Source organism: Carassius carassius, chromosome 24 (assembly GCF_963082965.1).
Source record: "Carassius carassius chromosome 24, fCarCar2.1, whole genome shotgun sequence".
In the NCBI taxonomy this organism is placed as follows: Eukaryota; Metazoa; Chordata; class Actinopteri; order Cypriniformes; family Cyprinidae; genus Carassius; species Carassius carassius.
Genome location: NC_081778.1, coordinates 5,492,325 through 5,518,135, shown reverse-complemented (window position 1 = coordinate 5,518,135; position 25,811 = coordinate 5,492,325). Strand labels below are relative to the sequence as shown.

Sequence of the window (25,811 nt, the reverse complement as noted above, 5' to 3'; positions counted from 1 at the left end):
TTTTTCTATTATAACAAAATAACAGAATAAAACAATGCAAATGACTATTTCGTCCTCTGTGTCCAGCTTGTGACCAGCTCTCTCTGGGTGTGGCGGCCATCTTCGGTCCCTCCCACAGTTCTTCGGCCAACGCGGTGCAGTCCATCTGTAATGCTCTGGGGGTGCCGCACATCCAGACCAAATGGAAGCACCAAGCGTCAGACAACCGCGACTCCTTCTACGTCAGCCTTTACCCAGACTTCTCCTCCCTCAGCAGAGCCATTTTAGATTTGGTTCACTTTTTCAAGTGGAAAATGGTCACTGTGGTTTACGATGACAGCACAGGTGAGAGTTCAACGCTTTAGTGATCATAGTGTGTTGTGATTGTTCTTCAGCCTTCCTTAGGCAGACTGACCCTTTGGCCTGGACTGTGCACCATTCCCTGGTCTCCGTCTGGCCTACAGTATGGCCAAACCCCCCTTGTTGACAGGCACTGTTAGAACAGTAGGCAGCAAGTGCTACCACAGTGTGGGGTACATATGCCATATGCCAGAGGTCGCCACAGGAGCAAATTGTCAACTAGAGGATTTACTGCCAGATTTCCCAAAGCATTTAGTCAGCCTTATTCACAACTCTGTACAGCAACAAAACACTATTATTCTGTGACACTCTGTTCATATAAATGTAGCACTGAGGCACATTGCTTAGACTTACTAATGATTTTTAATATTATTGGAACTCAAACTGTCTATTTAGTTAAACGATAAAAAGCAAATTTCCCTATCCAATCAGTATATTATTTACTGATATCCGTAATGGAAACACTTTAGAATAGGCAACACTTATTCGCTATTAACTATGACTTTTCCCTCAATAAATTCCTAATTTGCTGCTTATTAATCATTAGTAAGCTAGTTGTTAAGTTAAGGTATTGGGTAGGATTAGGGATGTAGAATAAATCAATTATATGTGCTTAATTCTTTTCCCGCCATTGACGTGTTATCTCGTCATTTAGAAGACAACGTTTCCTCACCATTGACAAGTTTTTTTTTTCGTCTTTTCATGTTTTCATGGTGGTCTTCATGTTTTTTTTCATGACTCTGGCATTGACCACAAGGGTGTGGTGGTCTTCTGCTCCGCCCTGGGGGGCTTCATGTTTTGTTTTCCTTTGGTTTTTGTGTTTATTTTTGTCCCTGTTCCTGTTTCTCTCGATCGGGGTTTAAAGTGAGTTTTGAGTACAAGTGTACTAATAATTTCATAAATTGTCTGATGTAGCTTGATGCTAACGTTAGCGCTAATGCTACTAATAGCAGGTGCATTTCTTCTTCATAATGCATTTTTGGCATAATAATTCACGTAAGGTCGTAAGAAAATGTTTTGTTGTATTTTTATAGTAAGACTTTTGATAAATAAGGGCTAAATGCAAACAGAGACTGAAGTGAGATCGCTGCTTTGTGTCTTTGTAAAGCCTGAAAAACCATAACAAAGGCTGATAAAGGTGGAATAAAAACAATAGAATAATGATAAAAGAATAATGCGGATAATGTGTCATACCTGGCGGAGGTGTGAAAGACTCGTTTGGTGTGAACAATAGAATAATGAATCGGGGAGTTGTCACAGAAAAAAACACTCAGAGCACATATGAGAGTTTACATGCGAGATCTTACAGAGATGACAAGTGCCATAAATCAATCTGATTAGCCTTCTCTAAAAACACACATGACATGGCCTTAGAAAATATTTCATAAAATTCACAGTTTTACAGATTCGATAATGTATTTTTTTTTTAAGTTTTGGAAGACTTGTGGCTTTAGCTACACTGTGTTTTCAAACTCATATCCTACATCAACAATTTTTTAAATACATTTAAAAAATATGTTTTTAATATTTTTATTTTTGTTTTTATGTTTGAGCTTATATATCTCTATTATCGTAACAGTCTGAGTGATTCTGATTCCTGAACAGTAAACTTTGAAGTGTCAGCTTTGTGAACAAAGGTTGATTATGTATCTAGTCAGAAAGAATCATGAGCAGAAACCTTTTTATTTTGGGTATGTCATTTCTGTCTCCATGCCAAAAAAGGGGGGTGACTAGTAAGGGGTTAAGGGTGAGTTATTAATGACATCATTTAGATTTTTCGATGAACTAACCCTTTAAGAACATGTTAATAAATAGAAAGACACAGATATTTCTATTTGCATCTAGTTAAATGTGTATATTATATTGGTCACATTGAACTGTTTTCACTTTAATTGATTTCTACCATGCCCAGTGTAAAGTGGTGGTTACAATGTTGTCTTTTTGAGAGTCACCTAATCACTCACTCAACCGATTTGTAAAAAAAATAAAATAAATAAATGTTGAATTATCCTGGAACAAATCAAGTGACTTTCTTCATGAGTGAGTCATTAAATAATTCACTGGTTCAAAAACTAACAACTAAGAAACAAAATGCAAAATTGTGTGTTGCTAAGTACTAATTGTGAGACACACTGAGGTAGTGGAAAGTTTTTTAATGCCAAAAGGTTTGCACTGGTGCAAGCTGTTAGTAAATCTGGCCCTAAGTCAATTATGTGATTAAAAAGGTAAAATTATTAGATAAAAATACATAATTATGACATAAAAGATAGAATAAAAAAAAACTTAAAACACAATTATCACATAATTGTTACTTAGCATGTCATCATTTAGATTTTTTTATCTCATAATTGTGACTTAGTATCTCTTAATTTTTATATGGTTTCTCATAATTTCAACATAGTATCTCATAATTCTGACTTTTCCCCTCATAGTTATGACTTAGTATCTCATTATTTTATATATTTCACATTATCTTGTCTCATAAATGTGATTTACCAAAGCCTTTTTGTTCATGATGATTCTTGTTTATTTATTTATTTATTTATTTATTTATTAGTGATGGATGCCAAAAAAATAAAAATAATGGGCTAGGTAGTAATGCAGCTAAAAATAATTACAGTAGAATGGACAGGATAATGGTTAAATGCTCACACGCTGATTCCACAAGCGGTGGCTATTCTAAACGCTGCCTCAAAATCACAATTGGAGTCTTTCGCTCCACGCTGTACAAAAACTTCATGAATGAATGCAAACAAGCAAATCAATAGCCGTTATGACATTCCCTAATGGCTTAGCTCTGAAATGGCAGAAGTGGACTGGCAGCCTGCAACACAAAGCTCTGTCAACACTGCTCAGCTGTTAAATTCAATATTGTGTTAGAAATGAATGGCAGGGGACACAGTTTTTTTTTTCATTTATTTATTTATTTATTTATTTTTACATGACATAGTCTTAAAAATAAATGTTCCAAAAGGTTTTTTTTTTTAAATGATTTCATAGAATAATGATTTTGTGGTCCACAAAGAAACCTTCAGTGATTTTTCTTAGTGTATATAACTTTTTTCACTATATAAAGAAACTTTTTTTCATTGTCCAGGGGAATGGCTTCATGGAAGATAAAGTTCATTATGGAACTACATGCCAGTAAATAATCTTTAGACAAAGCACATACTGTTCAGTGTTAAACAAAGGAATGAAACCTTGGTTTAACCTAGCTCATTTATACAAGCACCACTGTTGATGTGAGTAAAATTAACTCTATTAGCAGGATGTGTCAGCTAAAGAGCTCTGGTAATTTAAACTTTGATATGTGAGTTATCAAAGCAAATGTGAGCTGTCTAACATAGTGTGTGTCTGCAATGCACATAACAAATGTTGCTAAATTATTTAATGTGTCAAGGGAATCACATTAATAGGTTATGCATATGCAATTCCTGGACAAACCGCATTAGCAGATAGGAACAGTGTTTACAAATCAACATGCATTGGCAAGAGTAACTGATTAAAAAGTTGCTAAATGCCCCAAAAGAAAAGCTTCATACATTAATGACATGACAGTCTTAAAGGAATATTCCGGGTTCAGTAAATTAAGCTCAGTCAACAGCATTAGTTGCATAATGCTGATAAATTTTGAATCGTCCCACAGTTAAAAAAAATCAACAATCATGTTGCAGTGAGGCATCTATACAATTGTTTTTGCCATAAGGATGTAATGCCTAAAAACAGAATACAGAAGGCAATATAACAACAAATTAAAAGAATAATTACAACAAGTGCTTGCAAAATTACAGACCTTACATTTCAGTAAATATTCCCTACGAAAACTGGTCCAAAATACGGAGCCACGCACATGACATTAAAGAAAATAAATAAATTGTGCGCACGATTTACTAATTCGTTCCCTCACTGAACTAAAACGTGCACATGATTACTATTGCGTTCTCTCGATTTGCTAAATCGTGCGCACGATTTAGCAAATCGAGGGAACGAATTAGAAAATCATGCGCGCAATTTATAAATCAAGTGAATGAAATAGTAAATTGTGGGAATGCAATAGTAATTGTGTGCACGTTTTAGTACATTGAGGGAACGAATTTGTAAATCATGCACACGATTTAGCCTACTATTTTTTCCTGCATGTCATGTGCGGGGCTCCTTACCAAAACTTTATTTTATTTATTTAGATAAAAAGCAAAACAATAGGACAAAGACAGTAAAGTAAATATGCTAATGAAATTATAATACTTTTTTTTCAGTAAGGTCTATCTAGCAGTAGTATTCAGGAATAATAATTAAAAAAAAGAAATGCATAGCACTATGAATTAAATACACATTGATCCTTATCCTGTGCTACGAAGATTAACATACAGAGATATGAACGATATAACAAATCTTATAAATCACTCTATTGGACATCATAAGTCATATGATGGCTTTGTGTAAGGAACAGACTAATTAAATTAAATTGTAATTCTAGACTAACTGAAATTGTAATTCATTTAAAATCTTGAGCTCTCAAATCACATTCACACTTGTAATCAGTAAACATGAACATCTGTATGGGATCAGATTCCCGCCAAATGTATTGCTGTCAAGGATAAAAAAATAACAAGCATGAAACTAAAATGTAAAAATGCAAGAAAAGTTATGTTCCACACAATTTAAAATTAAAACCAAAGTTTTCAGAATAGCAAACAATGGTCTCGGATCAAAAAATAATGAGTGTGAATCAAAACTTTAAACTCATTTAAAATCATATTGCACAAAACTGAAATAATATTGCAAAATTATCCGACTTGCACACAAAATCATGTTTTCCTTGGTTATATTTCTCTATTTTCGTATGATCTCAGACATTTTCTGCTCATATTTGTATTTTTTGTAGCTTATTCAGTTTTTTCCTTCACTGGTTTCCACGTTCTGCACTTCTTCTTCCAAATGTTGAAGCTTAAACTTCATGATTGGTCCACTAGTTCTTGATTGACAGCTCCTCCTCTAGCCAATCAGTTGAAGAGGGGCGGTGATGTCACTCCAAAGTGCCTACTGCCAATGCTCAGCGTTCACTTGTACAGGTGAAAATGGATAACTGTCAGCTGGGGTAACATCTTTCCATACAGGACAACATTATATGTGTCTGTCTGTCACTACTTTGCGCCTACCTGGCGATCCATTAACGTTAAAGTCACTGTTATATATGGCTGGCTCGCCTAACCTATACCTAACTGATAATAAGTCTTGTTATGGTTATCCCTATATTGCAGGTAATTGTTAAGTAAGTAATCTGTATGCAATATTTTGCTTATTTTTGTCATGTAGTTTCTTTGAAAACATATAAGCAGCTTTTTCTTTCATGCATGTCATTGAAAAGGTTGATGGTTTTGTGAGATTTATCACATTTTATGTTTTTCTGAGATTATAAAATTACATAAAGTTAAGCATTATCACATGAGGAACAGTGTTTTCCAAATATCTGGACCATTGCAAATGTTTACTGAACTGTAGTATAAAATCAATATAATGAAGTCAATTTTGAGTGAGTCCAAACAAAGCCAGAAGTGTCCTCTACAAGCAACACACAACAGTCTTTGTAGTGAATGATTCACTTTATTCCTCACTAAATCGTTCATTCAAATGGCTAATTAATTCAATGTCTCTAAAGACAACTTGCAACTTGCTTTCACCTACTGGCTGTTTTACTTTAATATTGTACATCAAACTTTATAAATTAAAACATTAATATGATAATGTTAGGCAGTTATATATGTAACTATGTAAATAAATATTATGCAAATAAATCATTGTGTATATCAAATCCACCTCACCTCTGTAACACTATGGTTTTCAATGCAAAATCATTCAATCAATTCATAATTAATTTACCAATTTACTCATTTAACGTTAACGGATTGCCAGGTAGGCGTATAGCAGTGAAAGACAGACACATATAACAGTGTCCTGTATGGAAAGACATTACGTGGAAACGAGTGAAGGGAAAAACAGCATAAGCATACACAAAATAAAAATATGAACAGAAAATGTCTGAGAGCACAAAAAACAAACAAAATAAAATAAACAGAGAAATGCAACCAAGGAAAACATGATTTTTTCTGCAAGTAGGATAATTTTTGCAATATTATTTCAGTTTTGTGCGATATGATTTTAAATGTGTTTAAAGTTTTAATTCACGATTATTATTATTATTTTTTTTAAATGCGTTATAAAAATTTTTGTTCACACTCATTATTTTTTGATCCGTGACAATTGTTTGCTATTCTGAAAACTTTGCTTTCATTTTAAAATGTTGTTGTTTCACGCTTGTTATTTTTTTGGCAGGATTCTGATGCCATACATCCGCTATTGTATGTCTGAATTCTTGAAATGTGAACTACTCTTTTGACTGTATAAGTATCCTTTTTTATTATTTATTTTTTATTTTTTTTTTATAAAGTGCCTTCTAGAAAATGAGACCTTTAGGCCATCCTCACATTGGCTATTGGCTATTAAGTACATCAGCACAAGATCCATCAAACCATTTCATCCATTTCAATTTATTCTGCCTGAGAGCACCAATCCAGTGGCGCTTTTCATAGACTCATAGGCACTAACAGTGGCCACGAGATTGTTTACCTGGTTTCATGGCATGAAACCTGACACCTTTATTCTTTTTCACACAAATTTACAGTTTTGATTAATAAAGTGTAATTTTCGCATAATTACGTGAAGAATATCATGTTATGACTTCGAAACATCATCAATATGCTGTGAGATTTGAAAACTGATGCTTTTAAATGTTAGCATCACACATATCCAGCTTCATATCTATGGGTTTTCAAAAGTGGTAGGTTTGTTTGGAAGCTCACGGAGTACGGAGATGTACTTGAAAGGTGAGAAGCTCTGGTTCGAATCCTTTGTAATCCTTTGGTTCAACAAAGCAGTTCAAATGAGCATATAAGGAAGTTCAAATTGCATGGTTGCATCAACAAATGTGTTCAGTTTTGCATTTGTTAACACTATCGGGTAGCTCAATTTGGTTAATTGAATTCTAAATCACCACAATACAAACCAGAAGCAACATAATAAAAACACATCTATACGTAGCTATTTCACCACAATTAAAAATGCCAGGGTTCACAAATTTAACCAGTGTTTTAACGTCACTCAGTGGACATTTATCTTTGAAACTGTGGCAAAATGTGCAGTAAGGTATGTAAAAACGATGTTGCACAAAAAGTGCACAGAGGTACATATTTTTATGAGTCCAGGTTGCATTTTTTAGGGCTTTGATGTAATGTCCTAATGATTGTTTTGATAACTGCTGCTTTGAAGCTGCCATTTTTGTCACTATGAAATAATTCATAGTTTTAATATAATTTTAATGCAACCATTGTAATCCAAGCCTCTTCACTGGTTATGTAATAAAATGAAACTAATAATGTGTTTTTAAATGAGTGGACAATTATGCCTGATGTAAAGTTATAGTTTAATTTAATTAAAAGATAATTGCATTCCAGCCAAATCCTTTAAATATATATATATATATATATATATATATATATATATATATATATATATATATATATATATATATATATATATATATATATATATATATATATATATATATATTTCCCTTTGAAAAGGCAGGCTAAAAAAAAAAAAAAAAAACTGGAATTCCAGAATCTGATGTCAAATCAGTTGAACAAAATGCATGAGAATACATTAGATATACACTCATTGCTACATCACAGCCAAGTCAGATCTTAACTTAACAGAAGGAGCTTTTATCCTCAAAGGATGAAGTTTTCAAATGTTTTCCAGATCTCAGAATGCCTTTTGGTATTAATGAGAAAATGGGGGTGTAGATATTTCTTCAAAGTCTAAAACCTTTGCATTTTGTCATGCCTGTGACATGATTGTAATCTTGATCAATTTGCTCTGCACATTTAGTCACACGTAAATATAGTCAAGGCTATATTAACCTTGACCTTCCTGTCTGGAGAGCTCAGAGCTTTGAGTTAGAAGTCAGCTTTCACATTCCTATTCAATTAATGCCATAGGGAAGCAGTATTGATCTCACATCACTACCTCATAGCAGCACCACATAGGATTACAGGTCAGACAGAACATAATTTTAATTTTACTTACTTAATTTATTTATTTTATTTTGAAAGATGCTGTCTCTCTGTGGATATTTATCACCTGCATTTTGCATGAACTGGGTCTTCCAGGCGGGATTAAAAAACGTTTGAGCTGATGAAATACATTTGCTTTGTTAAATATGAATCAACATAAGGCTGGAAAGTATTAGGCACACTCAATAAAGGTCACCACATATAGTTTTTCATTTATGCAAAAGGGTAAAAGAGCACATCTGCCTCAGTGACACACAAAACTTTATTAGTTATCAAAAACTTCTGATCAGTGCACAAAATTTAAATAATATATGCTGCTACAGTGTGTGCATTTTAAGCATTGTTCATTTTATTTCATTATTGTATATAGTATTAAGTGTAAAAATCCATTAGTATTGATTGGTGGCTTAATTGCCTTCTTGGTTCTTGCATTTTCACATCTGCACAACAATGATAAAAACCAGGATGCCATCGCTGAAAGCCAGCATCAGTGTGGAATTTGTTTTGTAAGTTAAGGTTCATATTTTCATGAACTGAGGCTTGTCTAATGGTCAGGCTTAGAGATTAGATGGCCAACCAGCCAAATCAGCAAAACTGCCAGCTTGGTCAAATTTTATTCAATCAAGTAATTTATTAAATTATTTTCATGCAAATTGTTAGGCAGCTAGCTCTCAACAGAACTTTTTTTGTTCCTTTGCCCTTCAGGGAAAACGTCTCAGTTTACGAATGTAACCATGGTTCCCTGAGTAGGGAACGAGACACTGTGTCCTCTAGGGTGCGCTATGCAGAACACCTCGTCGTGACCCGTGTCTGAAGCATACATTGAAAAAAACTCCAACTTGTTGGCCGGCTACAGCCTCTGCAATACTACCGGCGCGACTATAAACAGGCACCGTGAGAACACGTCATTCACTTCTTCATCTGAAGCTTGCGTCCGAAGCATGGCAGGGAGCTAGAGGACGCAGTGTCTCGTTCCCTACTCAGGGAACCATGGTTACATTCGTAACCTGAGACATTCCCTTTCAAGGTAACTTCGAACTGCGTCCTCTAGGGGGCGCTATGGGGAACAGTATACCCACGCCGCCATGATGAGGGGAGTGCAGGCCAGAATCATGGCGAGCACTAAGTACCAACTCTACCATTTCCACAGGAGTTGCCCCTGGGACGTTTAGACGGCTGTCTGTGATAGTACCCCTTACGGCCAAAGGCTTAGGCTTCATAAACAACTTAATTGTTAGGGCCTCGGCCCAGGGTAGAGCTGAAGGCTTGGAATCAGGAAAGATTCCTTTAAAGGGATACGGCTAAGAACCTAGCATTTTCTACCAAGTCTTGCCTGTCACACAGCGGCTACCGCTAGCTTACGCATAAGCTTGCTGAAAGAGCTGTCTCAACAGTTCTCTAGTAGCAACACTCTGTTTAGATAGGTATCCGAGGATACATAGGTGGAGTGGCACCCAAGATGAACGGGACCTTTACCAACTCAAGAAAGGGCAAGAAGCAACCGTGCAAAGCCCACACCATATAGGATTTTAGAAAGAACGCAGAATACTAGCGTGCGAACTTACCACAGTGTGGATTTCTGAAAGTGTGCAAAGACTTCACGTGCACACTTACCATAGCATGGATTTTCAAATACTGTTCTAAGGAGGGGCTCTCGTGGCACTCTGATAGAGCAGCTCATAGATGGAATGTTGCATCTCAAAACAGTATGATTGAGAGTCATCAACTCAATCTATGGAAACAATACTGGAGCGCTCTGGGGAAAAAACAGAGAACTCAGTCTCATATGAGAGGAGAACTCCGAGCTCAGAGTAGCGCGCTCATAGGCGATCCTTTTTTGAAAAAGGGGAGCACTGCTAAACTACCATGAGAATTGCCCAAATAGCCCTCATGTTGAGGGAAGCAATGCTTGAAGTGTATAAATAAATACACACTGGCTGAATGAAGCCCAAGGAACCAAGGTCTAATCATCTCAAGAAAGGGAATGAGGTGGAGCGCGTAACCCTTACCGTACAGGATTTCAGAAAGTGTGCAAAGTGTTCACGTGCACACTGACCACCATGTTGTTTTGAGAACGTAAACAAAGCTTAGTGTGTGTACGTAAAGGTTCTTAAGCATCGCAGAGGCGCTGAATCGCACGGGAGAGGCAAGCTCAATTTTAGAAACCTCGGGCGAGGGGAACATCACCTGAGGCAGCATATACAAGAAGACTTCTGTAACTGCCACCTCCACTTCCCGCAAGATGCGACAGCACCACTAAGCGGCCAGGAGACCCCTCAGGGTGACCTGGCCGGACATCCATTAAAGTGCTGTGCCAGACCTGTTGGTCAAGGAGGCTCCCGCAGAAGCCTGTGATCTCAGCCACCTAATACCGGAACAAGAAGTCGGATGGCTGGTGCTGGCGAGTGTTTAGTAAACACTGTATTGAGCACTGCAAAGGAAACTCACAGAATTTATTAGTAGACACATAACCACCAGCATATACAGAGAGGGTTACATACTCACCCATCCTCCTGCGCTGGAGGAGACTGCGTCTCCTTTTAGTCCGGACCATCAGTCAGGTGGTTGCTATGAACATAAAACCAACCAAAAACATTATAGGTCCAGTATAGGAGACTTATGCAAGAGGTTTCCACCTAACCTCGATCAGGTGGAGAGCTGGTGGTTACAGGGGAATTAGGAAGGGGAGGATAAAAGCAGAAGTAAAAAATCCCTGAAGGGAATGAGTAGATTCCTTGGTATCACTCTTATTCGGACGAGGACACTGCCTCGTCTGGATCACATCCTTTAGGTTCTGCTTACCTCCATGTGACCCACGATTCCTCTTACCCCTGCCCACAGGTGGGGTAGGAGGAACGTGAGTCGTGACACTAGCCTTCTGTGCCCGTCTTTGATCCACAGATTGAGACAGGCCAGGACCCCTATGTTGTTCGGGCTCAGACCTGGACCTTCGTGTAACACCTTTTCTTTCTTCCCGATGTTTACCAGGTTCATCCACAGAGTCTCTCCGCTGCCACCATGGCCACCCTAAAGAGGTCCATGGTGCGGCGCGGCTACCTGATCAGGAGAAAGGCCCTTGCCTCCATCTAGGTCTCTTAGCAGATCAGCCTGATATGCTTGAAGTACCACCATCGAGTGTAACAAAGCCACAGCCTGACCTGCTGCTGCGTATGCCTTGCCATCTAAGCCAAATGAATTTCTGAAGGGCCTAGATGGCAAGGAGGGAGCTTAAGAGAGGATGTCTCCCCCGCAGAAAGACATTTTTTTTAATTCTTTCTACAGGGGGCATCTCCTCATAGCTGCTTTCGCGCATCACCTCGATGTCGGCAGATTTACTCTAATACCTAAACCAAGGGATGCGAGAAGAAAACAGCCTCTTTCATTTCTTTTTAATATCTGTATGGAGATCATGCAGAAATGGAAGGTTCACCTGAGCTGGAGGGCTATGGTCAGTTTTTTTTTTTATATATATTTTATTCATTTTTTATTAATTCATAATTTATTATTCATCTTGTTAGCGCATTTTCATGGCAAGTCCAACAGCTCTACATATGCAAGGCAGGAGAATTGAGAAGGCTCAGCCTCAGCCTCTTCACCATCCTCAAATATCTCCTGTTTTCCCTGGGTAAAAACCCAGCAGAACACTAACCTCAGTATCAGATAGTGTTAAAGATATAACATCATCCTCCTGAGGCTCCCTCTCATCCGCCGCCATTACGAGCTTGAAAGGGAAAATCCCTCTTTAATATATTCAAACAGATCCATCTGTATTCTCACAAGCTCATTCTCCTCCGTGCCTCAGCAGTGACGGGTCCTGAACCGCGGGAAGCTTTTTTTCGGAAGAGAGACGAACGAGAGCGGAGCTTTTTTACTTGAAAAAACGCTCACAATGCACGCCGATTGCCTCCTCAAAGACATCACGTGCGTGCTCTTCACCCAAACAAATGACGCAAAGATCGCGTTTGTCATCGGGTGTCAAATAATGCCGACACGGATGCACACATTGTCTAAACGCTTGCTAGTAGTCGCCATGATATACAGAGAAAGATCACTCTTACCAGTTCTTTCAGATGCACGCTTCAAACAGAACAGTCAGTGAAGTGTCGCGCCGGTAGTGACGTCAGAGGCTGTAGCCGGCCAACAAGTTGGAGTTTTTTTCAATGTATGCTTCAGACACGGGTCATGACGAGGTGTTCCCCATAGCGCCCCCTAGAGGACTCAGTTCGAAGTTCCCTTGAAAGGGAATCCTGGTTTAAGCTTAGGAGCTTGTCTTAGTTGATTTATAATGGTTTCCCAGCCTGACCAAGATCTTCCTTAGATATAGCTAGACTCCCAGCATGATCAGCTAAAAAAAAAGGAAAAAACCTAAACATCTGCAAACCCACCCTAAAACAGGGGAGACCAGATAAGACCACCAAACCAGCATAGACTTGGTCAATTACTTTTTAAGCAGGGTAATAATTGAAGCTGATACTACATACCAACTGTTTGCTTTAGGGAATGAGGGTTGCATACATAACCGAGCCGTTGCTTGTAACACAAAGAAAGCAAACAAATAAATATAGAATTATAATTAATATAATTGTAATATATACACACATATCACATTCAAATGTGATTATTGCATCCAGCTGCCGCAGCCGGTGAAGCTATTATTCAGGCTTTTGCTGAGGAACCAGCTATTGCTACTATGGCAGATCCAGTGGGCCATCCTCTGCTTAGAGACGGCATTCCCCTTCGGCCGGCATCCGTGACAGACAAATAGCTGGTCTGAGGTCCTCAAGCTTTGTGTCCTGTCTACGTAGCATCTCATTGCCCGGACACGTCAAAGCAAAACTAGGGCTTGGTCTCCAGGGGCATCGCTTGCAGTCTCAGCACCTGATCCCTTAAGGGAGTTGTGGGAAACTTGGGCACATAGCTGGCCCAGGGCCTCAGAATTACCTGGGAGTCAGCTGGCCGAGACTCTAGCCATGAATCGTCAATGAGAATTGCATGCAGGTCCCCTACCCTGAAGAAGAAGGCCAATGCAAGCAGGAGTAGAGTTTTCATTTGCATAAACTTCAGCTAAACTGACTGCAAAGGCTCAAATGGGCACTGCTGTAGTCTTCTGAGCACTAGAGAGAAGTCCCAAGAGGGTATAGAGGGGGGCCGTGTACGATTTGTCCTTCTCACCCCCCTCAATGGGGCCTCATAAGTGCCCTTTGAGATGGATCAGGGCAAGGTGAATTGCCAGCTACTCCAGGCAATTGATGTGCCAGAGCAGTTGGGAGCCCGTCCAAACCAACGACAATGTAAGCTCATCGAACGTGGCCCCCCAACCAGTGGTAGAGGCATCCGTTTGAACCAAAGCATGCTTGGAGACCTGATCTAGGGGCACTCATTCCCAGAGAAATGCAAGGTCTGACCACAGGGGCAAGGTTTGCCAGCAGGCCGGTGTGACTTGGACCCGGTGAGTGCCACATAGCCACGCCCACCTTAGGACTTTGCCATTGAACCAGTGTTAAAGTGGTCTCATAATAAGTCATAATAAGCCCCAGTGGCATGACTGCCGCTGCAGCTGCCATATGCCCCAGTGGGTTTCAGTGGGACCGCTGTCCTGATCTTGAACATATTCAGGCATGAGGCATGCCTGACCGAATCCAACTCCATACTGAGAAAAGAGATCCTCTCCGAGGAGAGTATGCTTTTTTCCCAGTTGACCAAAAGGCCCAACCAGCTTAGAAAGCACCAAGTCCCTGTTTGCACACAACTGATTCTGAGACTGAGCTAATACGAGCCAGTCATCAAGGTAGTTGAAAATGTAAACACCCTGTTCTCTCAGAAGTACAAGGGCTGCCTCTGCAACATACATGAAGACATGGGTAAGCCCGGAAGGCAGGACCTCATACTGATATGCTCGTCCTTTGGACGGAACAACAGCAGTGGTCTGTGGTGTGAAGGATCAACACATGAAAGTATGCATCCTTCAGGCCAATTGCTGCAAACCAATCTCAGGCATGGATCCACCTGAAGATGTGTTCCTGCATCAACATCTTGAATGATAACCAGTGAAGGGACCGGTTCAAGACACGCAGGTCCAAGATCGGTCTTAACCCACCGCTTTCTTTGGTACAACGAAGTAAGGGCTGTAAAACCCCATCTCCATATCGTCTGGAGGGACCGGCTTTGTCGCATCCTTCACCAGTAAAAAAAGGAGCATTAGCTGCCTTCAATGATGTATAAGTATCGCCAGACAGATGAGTACCTACAGATCCAGGAGAGGAGGCATGGTTGGCCCTGCCGGGTTGAGGCAGTATTAGGACATAACTGCCTTCCAGCCAACAGTTCCACCGAGGGGACCCCCGTATACCCCCTAGCTGCACCACCATTAAGAGTGGTGAGGGAAGAGGATTTAGCAGGTCGGTTTCTGGCAGAAAAGGGTGCCATCCATAACCTGTTAAGCCCCTCATGCACCTCCAGGAAGAATGCTTAGCCGTTATATTCGGATCTGATTCAGGCATTGCTGCAGTCCTGGAGGACAGCAGCGGAGCCGAATCTTCCTCTCCAGAAAGCTACTGCCTGAAGTAGCCTCAACCTGACTGTCGCCATGACGAGAACTAGATCGAAGCAGAGGCAATGGAGGTCTGCCCCTTTGAGGAAACAGAGCTTGGCCCGCAACTCCAAGATGAGAACATTACAAACACAACTCAAACACTACCTCAGAATGCTAAATGCCAAGGCATGTGAGACAGCGATCGTGACTATCACCCAGCACCAGGTAACAGCCTCATCCAGAAATGCCTGGGTGATATGTTGTCTATAGCAAGACCCACATCGTCTTTACAAAGACGTAACATCGAGTTTGCCATGCAACATCGTCTTTAGCTATTTTAAATGCTCTTCTTAATGATTTTTTAGGGAAAATCTTTTAGCGTGCTGAAGCGCACAGGGGAGATGGCCGCCTGCAACACAAACATGAGATAGTGCAGCCTGATGTGTGCAACATACTTGACATGGGAAACCACCACAGCTGAAGTGCCGTTCCAGCAACACAAAAAGCTCTCAAAGAGCACACTGAACTCGTTAAGTCTTCTTCTCTCAGTATCCGAAGCAAAAAGCTGAATATGCGCTGCACAAAGCTTAAAAGTGCACCCGGCACAGCACGTTAGCTTCTGTTGGATCCCTACATATGGCAGAGAGACGCAGCATCTTGTTACACTTCTTGTTTTACACGGCACTTGTCGTGTCGTTTCGTTCCTGTGATGTTTGTCTGTGTGGGCGTTGTCAGTGTTCCGGCGGGAAACACTGCGCTGGCCAAACCGAATGAACGAGTGGCGGCCGATTATGACATCACAGGCTTGGTCGTGCCAGTGCAGCGCAACCGGAAGCTGGCGAAATAATTGTCTAGTATGAATGGGTGCTTCTGTGGGTATTTAAGTCTTGAAATTATGTGTTAAATGCATTATGTGTGAATTGTGTTTATTATATATAATATATATAAGAAATTGAATTGATTATTATTGACATCATGTTGCAGGTGACAAATAGTTGTGGTATTTGTTTGTGTGTTAAATGTTATACTTACCTGAGATTGGGATGGCCCAGAAAGGGGGCGGGGTTTGGCCTATATAATCTGAGGTCAAACCTAAAACAGGACTTGTTTACCAAGTCAAAGCGAGAGTGCAACTGCGGTGCCCCAAGCAAACCTCCACCCTGTATATTGTGGATACGTGTTACCTGTACATGCGTTTTTTTTCTTTCCTGTTTTGTTTCCCACTTTTGTTGTTTCTTTGATACTTTTTGAGTTTTTGTTTTATTGTAAACCTGTAAATACTTCACCATGGACTAACACTTTTGGCAACATAAATAAATTACACCATGCACGAAAGTGTGAGAGATCTTTTTTTTTTCATCTTTTACAGACACTTTTCACGTCCTAAGTGAGCTGGTGGGGCTCTCTCTATCACAGGGTGCTTCTCAGTTCTTATCTGTGCATCCTTATTTCTTTTCCTCATTTCATTCCCCGTGTCTTTGTTCCAGCCCTTCAGGATGCGAGGGAAGAACTCAAAGAAAAGTCGCGAAGATGGAATCAAGTGAAATGATATATGCTTTTATCATCACTCGCTGAAGGGATCTGCCCTTATGTTGTTAAAATTTGTTAAGACATTCATAATAAATATTCATTAATCAAGATGCCCTGTTTAAAATATATGACATGTATGGTTTATTTAAACTACAAAGGTAAAATATATATTAAAATTATTAGAACAGGTGTGGTGGAGGAGAATTTTTTTGAAAAAAAAATAACAATTTAGATAAAAAAAAAAGAATCAGCAAAGAATACACCTGTGTACCCTCGCTCATAGCTCCCTGAGAGTCTCCTCACCCCTCGATCCTTGCCTCCTCACGGTGCAAGTAGATAATTGAGATGTCCTTCAAGATGGCTGAGCTCGATGGGTTTCCAGGTCATAGGATGAAGGAATGAGGAACTAGTATATTGAAAAGCACTCAATGTAATTCACGGACATCATGTCAAAAGATATGTTTTAACATTCTTTGACCAATATCTGATAAGTGACTCTTAAGTCACTGGGGTATATTTTTATCAATGCCCAAAAAAAAAAAAAATGGGTCCAAATTATAGATTTTTCTTTTATGCCAAAAATCATTAGGATATTGAGTAAAGATCATGTTCCATGAAGATATCTTCTAAATTTCCTACCGTAAATACATCAAAACTTAATTTTTGATCAGTAATATGCATTGTTAAAAACTTAATTTAGACAACTTTAAAGGCGATTTTCTAAGTATTTAGATTTGTTTTCTTGCACCCTCAGATTCCAGATTTTCAAATAGTTGTATTTCAGTCATATATTGTCCTATCCTTAAAATCTATAAATTAATGGAAAGCTTATTTAGTTTGCAGATGATGTATAAATCTCAATTTCAAAAATTGACACTTTAGTGGTTCAGGGTCACATTATACATACTATGCCAGTTTGCACAGCACCTTTCATCACAGCTTCTTTCATTTTTATTTATTTATTTCTTTATTCTTAGTTGGAAGGTGGAACCATGGATGAGTTGAAGGGATAGTTTACCCAGAAATGGAAATTCCGTCATTAATTCACCCTCATGTAGTTTCACAGCCGTAAGACCTTCGTTACTCTTCCAAACACAAATTAAGATATGTTTGATGAAATCCGAAGGCTTTCTGTCCTTCCATAGGCAGTAACCAACTTACACATTTAAAGAACTGTAGGAAATACATTGTTAAAATACTCCATGTGACTCCAGTGGTTTAACCTCAATTTTATTAAGTGACATGAGTACTTTGCAAAATAAATGAACATAATTTACAACTTTATAAAAATATTGATCTGGACTGTGCATTCATGAGAGCATCACATCGGATTTGTACAACAGCCAACACTGGCATATTAACATTCATACAAATGCACATTTTGTGCCTTTTACTGGATATTACACTTTGAATTGTAAAAAATTGTAAATTAATCAATATAAAATAATTTTGTAAAATTTCACTACAGCTGTTTTTTCATTATGTTTATTTAAATGGTCTCGCTACAAATCTTCACCGTCAGTCTTACAAGTTTTCTTTTGTGACCATACTTTGATAACAGAATGCTGTAGAGTCCACAGCAGTGTGGCTTGGCAGAAGCAGGTGGAATTAAACACCCTTTTGAATCATACAATTTTCAAATGGCACACCTTAGAGTCTTGTGGCATTTGGGACAAGAACAATGTGGAAATGGATTAAGGAAGATACTAAATCTGTGATTCCTTGTTTGGTCCTGAATAGTTGAGAAACTTATCTTTGAAACACCTCAGCATGACCACATTTTGAAGCAAGTGTGGAATCAGTCCAATGGAGAAGCGAGACATCACAAATGGGGTGATATGGAAGCTTAAAAGTGCACCAGGCACAGCGCATGTTAGCTTCTGATGGATCCCTACAGGGATGCAGGGAGTATGGTAGCGAGATCCAGCATCATTTTCCCTTTAGGGAACCATGGATACATATATTACCCGAGACGTTCCCCATCAGGGAACTCGAGCTGTGTCGAGGCGCTTTGGGAATGAGAATGATCCACTGCACCATACTAATAAGTCCCTGTCTGGTGTGTATCAGGCGAGCACATCTAAGATGAGAGTACTTGGATTTGTGATGTCCTGCAGGGAAGCATCCATGAATAAGGCCTTCCATGGCGCCAAACTCCGGGTCAAGTGGGCTTTGACCCACCAGAGCAATTGGAGGAAAGGCATAAAGACAAATTTCTTGGCCACATCTGCACCATGGCATCCAGCCCAAGCAGAGCTGGATGCATAAGGGAGAAACAGACTGGACAGTGTATCATTTCCTGTGACATAAATAGATCCACTTCTGACTGGCTGATTTCCCCCCAGTGGAGCTCCATCACCTTAGGGTGGAGCCTCCATTCCCCATGCCTCAGACCCTGTCGAGACAAGATGTCTGCTCCCCGATTCAGGACCATAGGGATGTGAACTGCTCTGAGTGAGTGAGTTTTCCCTGATTCCACAGGATGATCTGGTGTGCGAAGTATAGTTGTATTGTGGGTGCAAGTGCAGAACCCCCTGGTAGTTGATGTAAGAGACCACCAAAGTGTTATCGATGCAGGCAAGAACATGATGGCCTCTCAGGTGTGGAAGGAAGTTTTTCAATACATGAAACACGGCCGGCATCTCTGGGCAATTTATTTGCCACATAAAATGGTGGCCTACCCACATACCCTGGGCAAAGCGGGCACTCATGCTGCTCCCCAGCCCATGAGGGAAGCATCCGTCATTAGTGTTACACAATGACAAGGAGCACCCAATACTGGGACTTGAGACAGTAGCAAAGGTTTTTTCCACATGTCTAAGGAATAAAGTCATAGCTGTGTGACCTTGATAATGTGAAGTGGGTTGCCCCTTGGGGAAAACCCCTTGATCCTGCGCCAACACTGCAAAGGTCTTTATGGCTTTGAGAAGCGATTCAATATGAGCAGGAGACAAACATACCTGCATCGTCATTGAATCCCACACCGCACCAAGATAAGTGGTTCTCTAAGCTGTAGAAATCACACTCTTCTTGGTGTTCAGCCTCAGCCTCAGCTTTTACATATGGGTGAGGATGACATCTCGATGCCAATTTACCTGCTGCTGAGACTGCACTAGTATCAGCCAGTCATCAATATAATGTGCTATATGGATGCCCTTGAATCCCAGCGGAGCCAGAGCAGCATCCACACACTTAGAGTAATAAGCCGAAGGGAAGAACCCAATATTGGTATGCTTCATCCCCAAAAGCAAACCTCAAGAACTTTCTGTGTTGAGGAAGGATGGATACAGGGAAGTATGCATCCTTGAGATCTATCATAACAAACCAGTATTTTGTCCTGATCTGAGGCACAATTTGCATCTTGAACCAAAAGCTTTTTGAACTATTTGATAGCATAGTTCTATGGCCTCCTTCTTCAAGAGAGTTTCCACTTCTTGTTCCATTACCAGAACATGCTCGGTGCCCACTAGTGTGGGGGACAACAAAGTTGAAATGGGGTGGGTAAGAACCAAATTGGATTCTGAAGCCTCTCTCTACAGCCTGCAGGATCAATTGTGAGACATTTGGCTGTCAGCTGTCAGTAAGTTTACTAAGGGAACCAGCCATTCCAGGCTGGCCTCTGGTATGGCTAGAGGAGTCCCTTCATTGCCCTGAAGAGGATAACCATGAGGGAATGCCTGGGGGATCAGGCACCATATACTGAGATTTCTCCTCTTCAGGGAGGTCTGCCCTCAAAGCCCTGACGCTCACGGCATCAGGACTTCTTGACCAAGGTCTTCCCATGTTGAGAATGACGGTTCACAGATCTGCTTTCTTCTTAGAAGACATTATATAAGCTTTCGCCACCAAGGCCTACATTGTTCAGACCGACTTGGTGGGAAGCTCAGGGCCTTCAGAGACAAGCAACCCTCCTCATGGTTCCATATTCCTGCTCATTCAGCTCTACAATATTAGAATATTCAGAAACCGTGTGGCTGTAGGGCCAGGATGAATAGGGATTATTCCACAGCCTCGACACTTCAGTACATATATATCTTTCTTTTTTTTCTTCAGCTGTTTACCTTTTGAAGTGGGAATCTGATGTTTCATTACATTAGGAGGTGGCATTTAATTGAAAGGATTGTGCAACATTTCTCAGAAAAGTAGTTTATAGAGAAGAGAGATATATAATGAAGGGCCATGCAGTTTTACAATTTAATTTCCACCAAAATATTATGACTTTAAATATTTAAATATTAAACATTTCTTTTGTTATTCTTGTTACAAAGATTTAGAGAATTTCGTTTAAAGAATTAAATGAATTGGAGCTTCTATATAGATGGCTTCAAATTATATTTCAAATGCTCTGTTGTACATTTAAAGGAATGTTTTAACCAAAAAAAAAAAAAAAGAATTCTGTTATCATTTACTAGTTTAATATCATCCAACTTCTTTTTCTTCAATTGAACGCAAAAGGAGATTTATTTATTTTTCTGATTGTCAAGCTGCACTCCTTCATACAATAAAGGTAATTAACAAATATAATTTGTCTTATTTCAGACTCATCACAGCAGGTAATTTTGTGGCAATATTTGGCGACCATATAAATGATATTTATCCATTTGTGTTCCATGAAAGAAAACATGTTTTTGTAAGAACATCAGGGTGAGTAAATAATGACAGAATTTCCATTTTTGGAAACTATTGGTACTATTAGAGCTATTCCTTTAATTCTGTAATAGCCTAATTTATAATCTCTCTCTCTCTCTCTCTCTCTCTCTCTCTCTCTCTCTCTCTCTCTCTCTCCAATTTAGGTCTGATTCGTTTACAGGAGCTCATCAAGGCTCCATCTCGTTACAACATCCGATTAAAAATCCGGCAGCTACCAGCAGAAACAAAAGATGCCAAGCCCCTTCTTAAAGAAATGAAACGAGGAAAAGAGTTTCATGTAATCTTTGACTGTGGTCATGAAATGGCAGCTGGCATCCTTAAACAGGTGAGTCACTTCCGTTATCTAATTTCACACTGAGAATTATTAACATATATATATATATATATATATATATATATATATATATATATATATATATATATATATATATATATATATATATATATATATATATATTAGCATGCTTTAAATGCTGGTTTGACAAAACATAGTCTGAAATTGTAAAACACCTTCAAAGGTTGGAGGATAGCAGTCAAACAAACATTTTTATACATTTTACACCTGTACCATTAGCTTTTTATTGAAAAATAATAATTATTAATTTAATGTACTATGGAGTGATCATAAATTTCATGAAACAAAGCATGAGAACAACTTATTCTCAGTCTCAAGCAGGACAGTGGTTTGGTGGAACTTTACAGTATATGTTTATTCTCAAAGTGGGAGTGAAGAACTCCCTAAATGCTATAAAGACTCTGTATCGTATTGTAATGTATTGTACTATAGGGGATTTAAGCCTCTTTAAGTAGAGCTACAAGCACAATAACCTAAAAGCTTATGAAAGCTTATGTTAAAAACTAGAGACAATTTCTCAAAAATGTTCAGGGTTCTAACTTGTGTTTAGCAGAATAATAAAACCTGCTTATCCACTGACATTTACAAGTGTACATAACAGGTTCCTGAAACTCTGTCATAGATTTGTTCTTCAGTAGATGACATTCCATCCCCTTGTTTTTATGCACATATCACATCAGAAACAAGTAATGGAAGTACCAAAAAAAAAAAAGAAAGAAACACATTTACTGTATAAATTCCTCCATGCACATTAAAAACTCATATAACTTTGCACAATACAGAACTTGCCTACCAGAACTGTCTTACAAGACTGCATTCCCAATGTTTCGCCTGCTCGCTCTGAGGCAAAGTAGTGTATTATATATGAAAATTATTATATTCAGTGGCTTCTCCTACTTTTCTTAGTGATATTTAGTGCCAGTTTATCAGGAAGTGACGATTTTGTTCTCTTTGACTCATTGGATGGAAACAGGGCTTCATTCGCAAATGTTTTATACGATATTCCAATTATATTCCAATAGTGATTGACTGAATAACTGATTTCAGCACTCTTATCATTTAACTGTCATTTAAATCTGACAAATTTTTCTCAGGAGAACTTAATGGGGATTCAAATCAGAAGATAATTTTTTGTTACAAAACAGGGCATCAATTTTATACATGTCCTCTGTAAAGGACAGAATAACATGTTTATCAGATATTTTGAAAATACACAACAAATTAATTGGTAAATTAAAGTAATGTAAAGCAAAGTACATTGCATAACATTATTCATATAAATTAGTAGATCGGAACATTTTGCCAATGTGTTATTCTCATTATAACACCTATTTTTCATTACCAGGAACATATATGCAAATTATATACAATTTATTGTAGAATGATTGATATTATTCTTGTGTATTAACTCCCTCAACTACAGAGGAATTCTCTAATGTCTATTTAGAGTCCACAGCTAGAACTGTTTTAGAAGTGACATCTAATAGCCACAATTCTGGGGATCTTACTGTGTTGTTTAATGAGACTTGTACAAATATCTTATACAAGCACCTTATCTTACTTGCAAATATCTCAAAAACAAAAGTCTTTTAAATCGAATTCACATCCTTGGTTTAACCATCAAACCCGTGCGCTTAGGCAGGATTGCCGTAAAGTAGAATGTAAATAGAAATCAGAGAGGTTACAAGTCTGCAAGGAGATTTTAAAGGAATGCCTTTCTGTCTATTAGTGTGCTGATAAAACAGCTAAAACTGAATGTTTCTCAGATTTAATATCTAAAAATGTACATTATCCAAAAGTTTTGTTTAACACCTTTGATAAAGTGGTTAATCCCAAGAAATCATCATTTCCTGAATCTAACCCTGAGTTGTGCATAAAGTTTTTAGACATTTTAAGGAGTGAGATTGAAGTTTTATATGCATTTATTCTAAGTATGTCCTATGCCTCCCAATCTTTCATTTCAGTGACTGATAATGCTCAGCTAACTAATTTTTATCCAATTGATCTCGATAATTTGAGTTAATTTTAAAACTAAAACGGTCTACCTCTCCAGCCAATTTTATGCCAACCCATCTCTTTAGAGAGGTGTAAGGTGCGATTGTTCCAGCTGTTTGACTATCCTGTCTTAAACATTCAGTGATTTGGCCATTTCTGAAGAAGCTAAATATCAATCTGTCTGATTTTAGTCATTTTCTACCTATTTCTAAACTGCCTTATTTGTCGAAAGTGTTGGATAAGATTGTCTCTTTCCAATTGTCTGCATTCTTAACAGACCATAATATTCATGATTGTTTTCAATCAGGATTTAAGGCTCATCATAGCACCAAAACAGCTCTTTTTAAAGTGTCAAATTACCACTTGCTTACTTTGGATTCTGATAACTCTGCTACTCAAATTCTGCTTGATTTAACTGCCGCATTAGATACAATCCACCATATAATTTTGTTAGATCATTTACAGCAGGAGATTAGGATTAGTGCTATTGTAATTTTTTTTATTAATTTTAATTTTTATGTTTTTTTTTCTAATCTGTCTAATAGGTCTGTATCTGTTACAATGGGTAATCTTTTCTCCTTCAGTTTCTCTATCATGTGGGCTCACACAAGGGTCCATCTTAATTCTGTTTTCTTTATATACAGTATATTACCATTGAGGAGTATTTTTAGGAAACATGAGATTGCATACCACTGTTATGCAGATGATACTCAATTTGTATGTCCAATTACACCCAGTTGATAAGTCCTGTGCTACAATTGTCAAGTGTCTTGAGGAAATCCTGGATGGCTAAGAATTGTCTCCAATTAAATGAGAGCAAAACAGATGTGGTTGTCTTTGGTCCTCTTAGCTCTTCTCCACTTAGTTCTATTTATTTTGGGCCTCTTTATAAAAAAATTTATCCATACGCAAAAAAATCTGGGTGTGTTTTTTGATTCCGAGCTGAATTTTGAACAAGTTAATACTGTGGTGAATACTAGTTTCTACTACTTAAGGTTGATATCTAAGATTAAACCAATGCTCTCATCTAGAAATTTGGAGACAATCATCTGTGCTTTTATATCATCTAGATTGGATTATTGTAATGTTGTGTATTTAGGAATTTCTCAGTCATTGGTAAATTGATTACAGCTTGTTCAAAATGCTGCTGCCAGACTATTGATTGGTAATAGAAGGAGGGATAGAATAACTCCAATTTTAGCATCCTTGCATTGGTTACCTGCAAGATATCAGATTAATTTTAATTTTTTTAAATGGTCTCGCACCCTTTTTATTTGTCACATCTTGTTATTTTACATAAACCTGTTAAGAACTTGAGATCTGCTGACAAACCATTGCTCCAGTTACTGCTGTTCGGACTTAAAGGGGTCATATGATGCAATTTCAAGTTTTCCTTTCTCTTTGGAGTGTTACAAGCTGTTTGTGAATAGATAAGATCCCTAAAGTTGCAAAGACTAAAGTCTCAAACCCAAAGAGATATTCTTTATAAAAGTTAAGACTCGTACCACCATCCTTAAAAGCCTTGTTTAAACAGGCCCCTACATGTCTAAGTCACTGTGTGGAAAAAAATTTGTATAACAACGCCCAAATGTTCACGCAAAGAAGGCGTAACTTTGATTCTCGCTGTAGTATCGTTGCTGCCGCCATGTTGTGAAGATGCTGTGTGTTTCATTGTGAAAGCGAAAATATTTAGTTTTGCCTTCCAAAAGAGGACTACTAGACTACTACTACTACTAGAAATCAGATGTTAAGTTGTATTTCCAGCATATTATAAATATTCAGATGTGTGCAGTGGATTTTTTAAAGGACTGTTTCCTGATTCTTTGAGAGTAGTCTATGATGCCAGCTGTTCTGACTCAAAGTCGGTTAGTTTACATATTTAAAGAATTTGCCACTGATGATTCAAATGCGCAGTGTAGAGTAGCGCTTGTTGTTTGTAGTTTCTCTGATCACAAATGCAGACACAATGCAACGAATGTAAAGACAGTATAAGTCATTATAATCCATAATTATGTCTCCACTTTTGCAACAAATGGCTCGTTTGTAATGGGTTTTATTGTTTTTGTCTCGTCGTGCTGGGAGATGGCATCACAGTATGTTAAGGGGCATAACATTTCCGTCACATGCCTGAGGTATTCGGCCAATCACATTGCACTGGATAGTTGGCCAATCAGAGCACACCTCACTTTTCAGACTGATGAGCTTTTTAAAAAATGACACGTTTCAGAATTGCGAGAAACAATAATATACAGTATGTGGAAAATAATGTTTATTTATT

At 38.5% G+C, this 25,811-nt stretch overlaps 1 protein-coding gene across 2 annotated transcripts in view; it reads left to right on the top strand.

The window, feature by feature from the left end:
* LOC132102734 (glutamate receptor ionotropic, kainate 2-like) overlaps nt 1-25,811 on the top strand; it is a 285,887-nt gene that overhangs the window by 71,608 nt on the left and 188,468 nt on the right. For both annotated transcript variants that reach the window (XM_059507361.1, XM_059507362.1), the window contains 2 exons: nt 67-324; nt 21,327-21,508. In XM_059507361.1, coding sequence (XP_059363344.1) covers nt 67-324; nt 21,327-21,508 — 440 coding nt within the window. The remainder of the gene's footprint in view (nt 1-66; nt 325-21,326; nt 21,509-25,811) is intronic.